The following is a 13,375-nucleotide window of genomic DNA, read 5'->3' on the forward strand; positions in this document are numbered from 1 at the left end:
AGATGCTCAATCTCTTGTGCCACCTCAGCTCCCTGGTCTGCTGCATCTCTTATTGTCTCTCCTCTGTCTCTTTTTGTTGCATCATCTTGCTGTACCAGCTCTCCACCCGGGCCAACGTACTGTATGGGCCAGTGCTCCTGCCTGGGCCAGCACTCTGCGTGGGCCAGCTCTCCACTTGGGCCAGCTTGCCTTCACCAAGCGGCCCCAGGAATCAAACCCTGGACATCGTGTATGGCAGACGGGAGCCCAATCACTTGAGCCACATCCGCGTCCTCCAACTAATTTTTGACAGACCTACCAAGTCCATGTTGGCGGGACAAAACAGTATCTTCAACAAATGGTGCTGGAAGAACTGGATATCCATAACCAAAAGAATGAAAGAGCAAGAGCTGATGTGGCTCAAGCGATTGGGTGCCTGCTTCCCACATGGGAGGTCTTGGGTTTGGTTCTTGGTGCCGCCTAAGAACAAAACAAAAAACAACAAACAAAAGGGCTAATGCAAGGTCCCAGGTTGAAAAAAAAAAGAACAAAGAAGGATTCCTATCTCGCTCCTTATACAATAATCAACTCAAAATAAATCAAAGACCTAAATATAAAATCCAGAACCATAAAACTACTAGAAGAAAATGTAGGGAAACATCTTAAAAACCTTTCTTGGGTGTCACACCTAAAGCACCTACAAAAGGAAAAAAATAGATAAATGGGACCTTGTTAAAATTAAACACTTGCACTTCACAGGGCTTTGCCAAAAGAATGAAAAAGCAGATGACTCAATGGGAGAAAATATTTGGAAATCACATGTCTGATAAGGGCTTAATATCCATGATATAAAGAGATGCTACAAGTCAACAATAAAAAAAACTAACAACCCAATTAAAAAATGCACAAAAGCCTTGAATAGACAATTGTCCAAAGAAGAGATAAAAATGGCAAAAAAACACATAAAAAATGTTCAACATCTCTAGTAATTAGAGAAATGCAAATCAAAACTACAATGAGATATCATTTCACACCTATCAGAATGGTGACTATTAAAAAGACAGAATACAAGTGTTGGGGAGTATGTGGAGAGATATGAACACTTATACATTGTTGGTGGGAATGTAGACTGGTAAAGTCAGGGGAGGACTGTTTGGCAGTTCCTAAAGAAGCTGAAAATAGAGTTGCATGTTACCTGGTAATACCACTACTGGGTAGAAGAACTGAGAGCAGTGACATGGATAAACATCTTAACACTGATGTTCATAGCAGTGTTATGCATGATTGCCAAAAGTTGGGCACAACCCAGGTATCCATCAACTGATGAATGAATAAACGAACTGTGGTGTATTCACATGATGGAATATTATGCCTCTGTAAGAAGAAAGGAAGTTGTAAAGCATAATACAGCATGGATGAAACTGAAGGACATAAGACTTAAGACTGAGTGAAGCAAGCCAGACACAAAAGGACAAATACTGTATGAGTGCACTACTATGAACTAAATACATTATGTAATCTCATGGATTATTTTGACTTGAACATGGGTCACCAGAAAATAGAATGAGGTTACAGAATGGAAAGCTGAGGGTTAACTTGTACAAAACTGGTAAAAAGGATGCATACTAATCTTTGGAAATGAAGAGAAAAGGTGAAAACCCAACATAATGTCTGTAACTAGCAGTAAAAAGCTAAAAACTGTAACACCGAACTTTATAGCACAGTAAAACCACATGTAAAATATGAATATGGGTAAAACTGCACATATAAGACCACTTTTCTTTGAAGCTGACAAATATATGTTAATACTATAAAATGTTAATATCAGACAAAAAACCCATTATGCTAAGTGAAAGACAGAAGCACTACATATTGTAGATTCCATTTACATAAAATGTAAACCTATTTCAATTTATAAAGATGAAATTAGATTAGTGGTTATGTAGGGCTGGGGAAGGACTGCTATGGGGTTTGGAGATTTTTTTTGGAGTAATGAAATTTTTCTGAAATTTTGTGTGGTGAATGAAGGCACATTATGATTATACCAAAAGCTGTTGATTATACACTTTGGATAGACTATATAGTATGTGAATGTATCTCAATAAAACTGCTTAATAAATAAATAATTGTGCAAGAATAGCCAGAAATAGCAGCTATGTACAGTAGGGGAAACAAAGATTGAGAGATTAAGAATTTTCTTGTTTTTTGTTTATTATTATATAAATAATGAAAATGTTCTAATATTGATTAAAGTGACTAATGCACAACTATGTCATTATACTAAATACCACTGATTGTACACTTTGGATGAACTGTATGTTTTACTAATATGTATCAGTAAATTTGATTTGTTTAAAAGAAAAAAAAGAAAATGAACAAAAATTCTAAAAAATATACAATGGAAAGATGGCACAGTAGGAATCTCTAGGACCCAGTCTATCCAGCAGAACAACTATTAAACAGGTGAGAACTGTCTGAAAGAACACTGTACTCTACTCCTGGAGAAAAGAGGGAGGAAAAGGCTGATAGAGTCATTTACTGTTCTATTCCACGATTTATCTGCAGGGTGGCTTCATGGTGGCTTTCACTACCCATCCCCTATATCTCATAGCAGGCCACTATGGGATCCTGACCCAGGCTAGCTCACTGTTGACAGAAAGGGACAAAAATCTACAGAACACTTCACTCAACAAAAACAGAATATGCATTCTGATTCTCAAGTGCACATGGCTTTTTCTGATGACAGACTATTTGTTAGGTCACAAAATAACTCCCAACAAATTTAAAAATGTTGAAATCGCACATTGTATACTCTCTGACCTCAAAATCAAAAGTAGAGGGAGAAATGGAAAACTCACAAATATACAGAAATTAAACAACACACTCTTAAACAAGTAAATGGTTAAAGAGGAAATCACAAGTGAAATTAGGAAATATTTTGAGGTGAACGAAAATGAAAATACAACTTATCAAAACTTATGGGATGCAGTAAGAGCAGTGCTCAGAGGGAACTTTATATCTCTAAATGTTTGCATTAAAAAAGAAGAAAAACTTTCAATCAGATGCCTGCCACAAAACTGGAAGAACTAAAAAAAGAACAAATGAAACCCAAAGTGAGCAGAATGGAGAAAATAACAAACATTAGAGCAGAGAGAAATAAAACAGGAAACAACAACAAAAAATAGAATCAACAAAACCAAAAGTTGATTCTATTAAAAGATCAATGAAACTGACAAACCTTTAACTAGACTGACAAAGTAAAAGAGGACAAAAATAATGAAAATCAGAAAAGAAAAGGGGGACATTACAATCCAACCCATTGAAAGAAAAAAGACTGTAAGAGGATACCATGCACAACTGTACACAAATAAATTAGATAACCATGAAGAAATGGACAAATGCTTAGAAAAACACAAACTACCTATATTGACTCAAGAAGAAATAGAAGATCTCAAGAAACCAATTACTAATAAAAAGATGGAATAAGTAATCAAAATCCTCCCAACAGAGAAAAGCCCTGGCCCAGAAGATTTCACAGGGGAGTTCTACCAAACATACCAAGACGACGTTAACTCCAATACTGCTCAAACTTTTATAAAACATTGAAGAGAAGGGGAACACTTCCTAATTCATTCTACAAGGCCAGTATTACCCTCATACCAAAGCAAGGTAAAGACACCACAAGAAAAGAATACTACAAACCAATATCTCTTATGAATATAGAAGCAAAAATCTCAACAAATACTAGCAAACCAAATCCAACAAGTCTCCTATAGCTAATATATGAATTCAGCAAAGTGCAAGGTACAAGATCAACACACCCAAATCATTAGTGTTTCTATACACAAGAAGTGAACAACTGAATAAGAAATCAAGCCAAAAATTCGATTTACTATATCAAGTATTAGAATCAATTAACTAGGAAAAACTCTAACCAAGAATGTAAGGAATTGTACACACACAAAAAAACTATAAAACACTGCTAAAAGAAATCAAATAATACCTAAATAAATGGAATGACATTTCATGCTCATAGATTAAAGACTAAATATCATTAACATGTCAATCCTAACCAAAGCAATTATAGATTCAATGCAATCAGAATCCAAGTTCCAACAACTTTCTTTGCAGAAATGCAAGTGTCAATCATCAAATTTATTTGGAAGGGTAAGGGGTCCTGAATAGCTAAAGCTAACTTGAAAAAGAAGAATGAAGTTGGAGAACTTACATTTCATAATCCTAAAACTTATCACAAACCTACGTAATCAAAGCAACATAGTACTAGCATAGGACATACATTTTTGACGAATGGAATAGAATTGAGAGCTCAGAAATCAACCCCTCACATTTATGGCCAATTGATTTTTGACAAGGGGGCAAAGACTACTCAATTGGGAAACAATAGTTTCTTTGACAAATGGTGCTGGAAAAAATGGATCTCCAGAAAGAAGGAGGACCCATACCTCACTCCTTATGTGGATCAAAGACCTAAATAAGAACCAGAACTATCAAACTCCTAGAAGAAAATGTAGGGTAGCATTTTCAGGACCTTGTGGTAGGCAATGGTTTCTTAGACTTTATACCTAAAACCCAAGTGACAATAGAAAAAAAAAGATAAATGAGTCTTCATCGAAATTAAAAACTTCTGTGCCTCAAAGGGCCTTATCATGAAAGTAAAATGATAACCTACACAATTGGTGAAAGTATTTGGAAGCCACATATGTGATAAAGTTTTTTCTTTTTTTTTTTTAAAGATACATAGATCACACAAAATGTTGAAGTTTTAATATATAGAATATGTGAAGAAATCTTTCCACTTAATAACAAAAAGACAAACAACCGAATTAAAAAATGGCCAAAAGACTTGAATAGACATCTCTCCAAAGAAGATATATAACTTGCCAGAAGGCATATGAAAACATGCTCAACTTCATTAGCCATCAGGGAAATGCAAATCAGAACCATGAGATCATACCCATTAGAATAGTTGCTATTAAAAAAAAAAAGGAAAATAAAAAAACAAACACACAAAAATCAGAAAATACCAAGTATTGGAAAGGACGGGGACAAAAAGGAACACTCATTCACTGTTGGTGGGAATATAAAATGGTGTAGCTGCTATGGAAGATAGTTTGGCAGTTCCTCAGAAAGCTAAGTACAGAACTACCAGATGACCCAGCAGTTCACTACTATGCATATACCCAAAAGAACTGATAGCCAGGACTTGAAGAGATATTTGTACATCGATGTTCATAGTCATATTATTCACCACTATCAAAAGAAGGAAGCAACCCAAATGGACGGATGGATAAATAAACTCGATGAATAGATAAATAAAACATGGTGTATGTGTGTATACACATATATATAAATGGAATATTATCCAGCTATAAAAAGGAATGAAGTCCTGATTCATATGACAAGATGGATGAACCTTGAAGACATCATGTTGAATGAAATAAGCCAGACACAAAAGGAAAAATATTGTATGATCTCACTTATTTGAAATAATTAGAATAAGCAAATCATCCAGTCAAAATCTACAATACAGGTTACCCGGGGCTGGGGTGAGGACAGTGAATGGGAAGATAAGGATTAAAATGAAGAGGTTCCTTTTTGGAATGATCAAAATATTTTGATAATGGATGGTGGTGATGGTACCACAACAATGTGAACATAATTAAGAGCACTGAAATATATACCTGAATATGATTAGAAGTGGGAAATGTTAGACTGTATATGGTAATGGAATAAAAATAAAAATTAGAAAGCAATGGAACTACACTACATATTGAGCCCTAAGTTATACTATGAACTGTAGTTAATAGTTCAAATATAAAAATGTGCTATCATCAATAGTAACAAATGCTCCACACCAATGCAAGTTGTTGGTAGCTGGGTATACTGGAATCCTGTATTTTTTGAATGATTGTTCTGTAAACCCACAACATCTCTAATAAAGGAAAAATTTTTAATACTAATTCATCTTAACTGTCTACATAAGGGAAAAATGGAAAAAACTATCTTTTTTACTTTATTTACCATATTACCCAGATGTAGTCATGGAAAAATCAAAGTAGTAAAAAAAACAAAAAATAGAAACTTAAATCCCTAATGCCTAATTGGAATAGAAAAATTACTGGAAATGAGACTTATACTGAGACATCTATAACTGAAGTTTAGAGTGAAAAAAAACTATTTCAAACAAAAATATTAACCCCCACCAATTTTATTTATATATATATATATGGTCAAGGTATTTTTAAAAGATTTCCAAATGTCCTATGAGCTTTTATTTTTTCTTATTAAAAACCCCTAATATTTTTCTTCATTGGAGCTAAGAAAGAAAAAAACAGTTCCTACCTTCATTCCAGGACAAGTCCTCAAGACACACTTGTGCATCTATTGCTCCCCTATTCCTTAGATTATCTTCTGTAAAATATAAAATGAAATACTTTTGATACTTTAATTGTAACTATGAAGAATGCTGAGAAGGCAGATTTAGTCTGGTCACTACAATTTCAACCGTTAAAAAACTTAAGCTTACCACTTTTTAAAAAAGATTTATTTTTTATTTATTCCCCCTCCCCCCCGTTGTCTGCTCTCTGTGTGTTCTTCTGTGACTGCTTCTATCCTTATCAGAGGCACCGGGAATCTGTGTTTCTTTTTGTTGTATCATCTTGTTGTGTCAGCTCTCCGTGTGTGTGGTACCAAGGCTGGACTTTCTTTCGCGCTTGGCGGCTCTCCTTACGGGGCGCAATCCTTGCACGTGGGGCTCCCCTATGCGGGGGACACCCCTGCGTTGTAGGGTACTCCTTGCACGCATCAGCGCTGTGCATGGGCCAGCTCATCACACGGGTTAGGAGACCCTGGGTTTGAACCGCAGACCTCCCATGTGGTAGGCGGATGCCCATCCATTGGGCCAAGTCTGCCGCCCTAGCTTACCACTTTTGACAAGACTTTTAAGGCTACCAGACTTCAGTTGACTGAAAAATCCAGAACATATTGCTTCTTATATACTCTACCAGTCAAATCTATCCCATATCTCACAAACATGTACCAGGGAAAACCATGAAGTCAATTTGATGGTTCTCTGTAATCAACTAGTGACCCCACTATTTTGTGGAAGAGAGGGAAATTTTTGGTTGGATAAACTATATCTGTAGCTATGATGGCGTTCGGTGAAAACAACTATTTGAATTTTAGTTGTAATATTTTACTAGCTTTCTAACATTAAGTGTATCATTTTTTTCATCTCGAAGACAGGGGTTCTTTCTTCCTGATCTTCCTCTGGAGGGTGTTCTTCAAATCAAATGAGATCAAGCTAAAAGTGTTTTAAAGAATAAAACTCCACCCAGATATAAGGGGCTATGACTAGACATCTGGTTTTTAATTGCGTTCAAGAGAGTAACTTACAGGGAGAATTACTAATAAATCAATAAGCCCACAAATGTATTGTGTTGCTGGTCCACTGCTTTTTCCCGAGGCAAAGTTTCCCCTACAGATGGAAGGTCCAAGGAAACCTGGAATTCCACATGAATTCAGTGAGAGTATGGTCCAGGTAGTATGAGCATGGCTTTTGAAAACTTAGAACAACTGTACTTTGGTACAAAGAAAGCAGTTTTAGATGGGAAGTACTGGTCTTTGATGGGGATCCTTATTTTAAAGGCATGTAATACTTCCTGTATGCTCGCATTGTTCTTTAGAAGTCAATGCTTAAAAAAGAAACTACTAAAATCCACCCCTCATCCCAATGAAATTTTCTTTAGCTGTCTCAGTAGTCTCTTATTCACTTGTTGAGAATGCCTCTCTTTGTTCTGTCGTATGAATGTCTAAAATTTAATTATATTTAATAACTGCCTGTTCAAAATGTATTGGTGAGTTACATAATTTTTTAATAGATGAAAAGATTATACAATATTTTGAAATCACCATGGTTTTCTGTTAAGGTATGTCAAATATTATACCACTTCATATTTGCTGGGTACTAATAGTCTATTAGACTTTCCCTAAAATGCAAACATATAGAACTTGCACAGTGGTCAAGATGATTCTTCCATCTCTGTATGCCCACTAAATAATTTATGGCAGAATGTATCACTACGACAAGTAATGTCTTAACAAAACAAAACACTTTAATTTCCACTTTCTATATAGAGTATGCTTGGCTATATATTATTCGGTTATTCCTGATTTTAAAAAAAATTCTACCTAAATGACTCATGGCAGAGAAAAACCATCATGTTTTAATTTCTTACTCATTTATCATCTTTATGACAGAAGGACCTGGTTAGTTTGCGTGAAGGGGGAAATGAAATATGGTTTTAGATTTGAGGAAGAGGGTAATAACTGGCATTTACAGATTCCATGTAGGAGGAAAATAGGTGTAATTAATTAACAATCAAGTTGCCTGGAGTCCAGCCTACTTTATAAATATCTTAAACAATTCTGAAATCAATTAAAGTGATTCAGACAAAGCAGGGATGATAATCTAACCTATCCTGAACACCTATAAATACAATAATGACACAAAAGACAAGAGAAACCACTCATATATATCCATTCTGCCTTTTTATTTTTAAATGAGAAATAACTCGAAAACATAACTGCCAAGCAAGTTGGCTTCCAATTGTTCTATTTCTCTATTGGGAAGCTATTGGTATTCTCACCTAGTTTCTATAACATTGTGTAAAGTTCCTATAACATTGTGTCATTCTATTATTACACCTACTCAAAAAAGTGGCATTTATATTTTTTTCCCCTCTTCTTTAACAACTATTTTTTTGGTTAAAAGATCAGCTTAAATCACATTTTATGGTAAAGGAAAAATAGAATACTGAAATGTTAGTACCTTGTGCAAGGTCAGAGTTAAAAGGACTATATTAAAATATGTCCAAGTTCTTTGGCCATGACTAAACATCCATATATTGACTTGATTATTCAATACCATATGCACATAGTCCAAGTTACTCTGTGCATTCTGGTTTTAAAAGTCAGTATCTGGCACAAAGAAGAACCCAGCAAAGGATTTCCCAGTATATGAACTTTACACTCAATCCTTGTTATTCATGGACTTCATATTTGTGAATTCACCCTATTCACAAATTATTTTTAACAGCCAAACCAATACTAGTAATATTTTCATCATCAGTAGTTGGTACAAACAGAACAGTGAAAAATTTGTGTCACCTTATACCCATGTTATCAGTGGGGTAGAAAAAGGTAATGTTCTTGTATCAGCTGTCAGGTTGTAAATAAGTATCCTTTTTGTGCTTTCTGTTGGTGATTTTGCTGTTTAAAAATGGTGAGAGTGTGGTCTAGTGTCCTAAAGTGCAAGAAAGCTGTGATGTGCCTTACAGATAAAATACGTGTGTCAGATAAGCTTCATTCAGGTTAAAAATGTTGTTGGCTCTGAGTTCAATGTAAATGAATCAACAGTATATATCAAATAGGGTGTCTTTAAACAGAAACGCAGACAAAACAAGGTTAACATATTGATTTGCTGATGAAAATGTTATGACCAGAGGTTCATGGCAACCTAATCCCACAAAGGTATACATCGGAGATATTGCATTTTCAGTTCCAGACCACTGTAGTAAAATCATAATAAAGTGAGTCACAAGAAGTTTTTGGTTTCCCAGTACATACAAAAGTTATGCTTACACAATACAGGAGTCAATTATTAAGTGTGCAATAATAGCATTATGTCTTTAAAAAATGTATATACTTTAATTAAAATATGACACAGAGAAACACAGAATGAGTACATGCTGCTGGAAAAGGAAGGCCAGGAGACTTGCTCAATCCAAGGTTTGCCAAACTTTCAATTTGTAAGAAAACACAATATCTGCGAAGCACGATAAGGCAAAGCACAATACGTACGAGGTATGCCTGCATTTCCTCTAGGAGCAATGAATGATTCAGTATTCACTAATTCAGTGTTTGCAGCAACTTGATAGAATACAACTACCACAAATAACTAAAATTGACTTTAAGAGGCACACACCCTGCGATGTTTTCAGTAGGCGGGTGAGTAGTGACTGGAAGAAGTCACAAGGGCCTTTTGGGGTGCTGATTAAATGAGTGTGTTCTCTGAAAATTTATCGAGCTGTTCATTTACGATTTATACACTTCTCTGCATGTTATACTTCAATAAGTTTTAAATGGCACTGCCTGAGACTCTAATGGCTATACTTTAAGTAGAGGTAAGGAAGGAAAAGTCAAGGGAAAGAAGTTAAAGAAAATCTCAAGAGAAAGTAAAAGGACAGTAATCTAACAGTCTGGAAAAGGTTGGGGGTGATTAACTCAGGGGAAAATAGGATCCCTGGAGAACTGTATAATGAACAGAGGGAGTACATACAAGTAAAAGGTGAATCTAAATGCAGAGAGGGAACTGGAGGACACCAAGAGCCTTTGTTGGGTGGCAGGTGTCCAGGGAATTGGACAACTCCTCCCTCTCCTACTACAAGGAAAGAATCAAACAAATCAATGTTGTTGTTTTCTTTTTTTAACAATGATCTCTGCTTGTCAACTATTGTGCTTATAATTAGAAAACTTAATTCTTCCCTATCCCCTAAAGGTAATCCTGTAATTAGCTTTGCTAATTGTCTAGTAATCAGGCATGACATCAGCAAAACATAAATTACTTTTCTTTTGTAGTACTACATATTATAAGTACTTTTGCTCATTACAATGTAGTACTTTATAGGCTGGAAATGCAAATTTCAACTCAAAGTTTTCCTATTAACCTGACATTACTAAAAATGTTGTGAAAACAAACTGATTTAGAAAGTGATTTAATTAAGGGAACAGATCCATGATTTAAAATCTGGAATCTTAGCTACAGAATGATAATAACTACCAAAATAACAACAGCAAACAGCCATTTGGAAAGAAAAGGCTTTGCAAGGCATTTGGTGTACTCTATCTTGAATCCAATGATACAATCTATATGATTTCTGATACTTTTAAAGTGAATGGGTTTGGATTTTTCTAAGATATCTGGGAACATAAAGGTCCATTCACATTCTGAAGCTTAGCCAAATATGGAGATAACAAAAACTTCCAAATTTACTTATATATAGAAAGTAGTGCATTAGAGTTGAAGAAAGATTTCTGAGGAATATAATAATAAAATTAAATAATTTATGTGGTTACTTAAAAAAGAATCTTTCGGCCTTTAGAAGTACAGACCCTCCTGACCTTGTGTTCTATTGGATTTGTCTGACAACAAGAGGTGAAAGAATTCTGTGGCTCTATTGTCTCAACAGTGGGATCTAAGAAAACACTGGCAGGGCTCATCAGAGAGGTTTATGAGCCTGCAATTCAAAGAGATTAAAAGGAAAATCTATGGTGATTCTTTCACACTGAAGAATAACATTAAATAACTATTAGCAGCTTGGTTCAGTAAAGCTTACTAGAGCTCTCGCTGGGTCATTCACAACTTTTTAAAAGAGGAAAGGTTTTTTTCAGCTCCATTTTGGGAATCAATAAATATTTCTTACTGCTTACAAGACAATGGAATTCCAGTCTTTTTAAATTTCCTAAAGATAATAAAATTTCTAAAACAACTCTTTGCTGCTAAATAATTACATTTCCTAATCCCAGGAAATATTTTCAAACTGTAACTACAACTCAAATATAAATAAAAATAAAAAATAAATAATAGCAACAAAACAATACAAGGGAAAGGAATTTAACTTTATTCATTATGGCTGAGATATCTAAAAGTCTCATTAAACCCAATAATGCCCAAAAGATCAAGTCCATCTGCAGTTCTATCCCTACTAGTCATGTGCAGCAACATGTTACTCAAGTGATCAAGTCCCCAGAAAGCTCTCATTTAGTAATTAGTCCTCTGAATTTACTTTTAAAAAATAAAATAGGAGCCATGTGTGTATCCAAGCTAAAGTAAAAAGCAAACAGCAGCCTTTTCCTTTAGGACTAACTCACTAGCTTGATATTTTAAAACCATACATAATTGATTACACATAATTAAATTTTTCATATAGAAATTAACTTGAAAGTAATCAGTTTCCTTGTCCTTAACAGGACCCTGTTCTTGGAAAAGTCTCTAACCTTAATAAGAGATTCAGAGTCAGGCAACATTTAACTTGAAATCTGCTCATTAAATCATAAAATGCTATAAACCTCTTCCAGATGAAGAGGTTTAGTTGGACCTTGTCAAAGAAAAATGACAAACAGCTCGGACCTTAATTATGGACTTGAAGAACTGTGGAACTTTTATAAAATGGGTGTAAACCAAGTGCTCATGAAAGGTACCAAATGAAATCCTAGAAATGGAATTCCTTCTCTTTCACTATAGAACAGGTACAGCAACGGCAGAAATAGGCCTGGCATCTCACTCTGATCCTCAAAAATGCCTTATCCCTGAATATTTGTAATTAAAACTAGTTCTAAAATATGACAATGTATACAATCTATTCAAAACCTGGCAGCCAGTGATCAGATGGAATGGCTTTGAATCCCTCTTCTATCAATTATTAGCTTTGTGACCTTAGTCATATTACTTAACCTCTCTGAGCCTCAAACTTTCTCTGGAAATTAGGTATTAATGTCTTCCTCACAAGGTTGTTAAACACTACTAAACAATGTTCAAAAGACAAATACCACAGTCCTAGTGCTCAAAGAAACAGCAGCTATTTTAACTATTATTATCCCATAATGTTTGGGATGACCTAGATATGCCAGACCACAAGAAAATGACAAAGCACCAAACTATTATTAGAAGAAAAAAGCTCCCAAGTTCCACCATTTAGGACAACAACAACCCTTTACCTTGTCTGGATTTCTGTTATGGAGTTGAATGTACTTTACTATTGTCAGTCCCATTAAATTTGACCAATTATTATCAAAGCCATAGTTTATATAACTATTTAGTCTTTCTGAAGTGTCAAACACTGAACTGTAAGACAGGAAATACAATCAGAATTTGTGAACTGAATAACAATATAAAATGACAGTATTTTATGACAAAAGACGTCATAAAAAACACAAGCATAGCAAATGCCAGACCTAAGAACCAGTAAGTACCAAGATTAAATTCTGAGAGAAGAAAAGATGGTAGATTCAAATGTCAGGGAAGGCTGGAGGTGGGGGAGAGGTTTAGTTGGACCTTGAATGAAGAATAAGCTGTGAAGTAGCAGAATGGGAAGGTGTTGTGAGTAAGAGCAAACAGAATACGCAAACTTGTTTGGGAGCTCTTAATGGACCAGGAGAGAAGATTCATGTTATATTTGTGATAGGCTGGAAAAGTAATCTGAGACAAATTTATATGTTCTGTGTCACCTAAATTCCAGGTGAATGGGCTAAGTGTTAGGGGGAGGGGCACTTGTTTAAAGGTTCTTAAAGAGAAGTGAGAATAAAGAAAGACAGA

At 35.0% G+C, this 13,375-nt stretch overlaps 1 protein-coding gene across 5 annotated transcripts in view; it reads right to left on the bottom strand.

Moving 5' to 3' along the window:
* DNAJC24 (DnaJ heat shock protein family (Hsp40) member C24) overlaps positions 1-13,375 on the bottom strand; it is an 81,179-nt gene that overhangs the window by 13,889 nt on the left and 53,915 nt on the right. For 2 of the 5 annotated variants that reach the window (XM_071218134.1, XM_071218135.1), the window contains 2 exons: positions 6,343-6,411; positions 299-459 (listed from right to left, as the gene is read on the bottom strand). The exons of 1 other annotated variant lie outside the window; for it this stretch is intronic. In XM_071218134.1, coding sequence (XP_071074235.1) covers positions 299-459; positions 6,343-6,411 — 230 coding nt within the window. The remainder of the gene's footprint in view (positions 1-298; positions 460-6,342; positions 6,412-13,375) is intronic. 2 more of the 5 variants (XM_071218136.1, XM_004446896.5) reach the window with 1 other exon arrangement.

The sequence above is a fragment of the Dasypus novemcinctus genome, chromosome 10 (assembly GCF_030445035.2).
Source record: "Dasypus novemcinctus isolate mDasNov1 chromosome 10, mDasNov1.1.hap2, whole genome shotgun sequence".
NCBI lineage: Eukaryota > Metazoa > Chordata > Mammalia > Cingulata > Dasypodidae > Dasypus > Dasypus novemcinctus.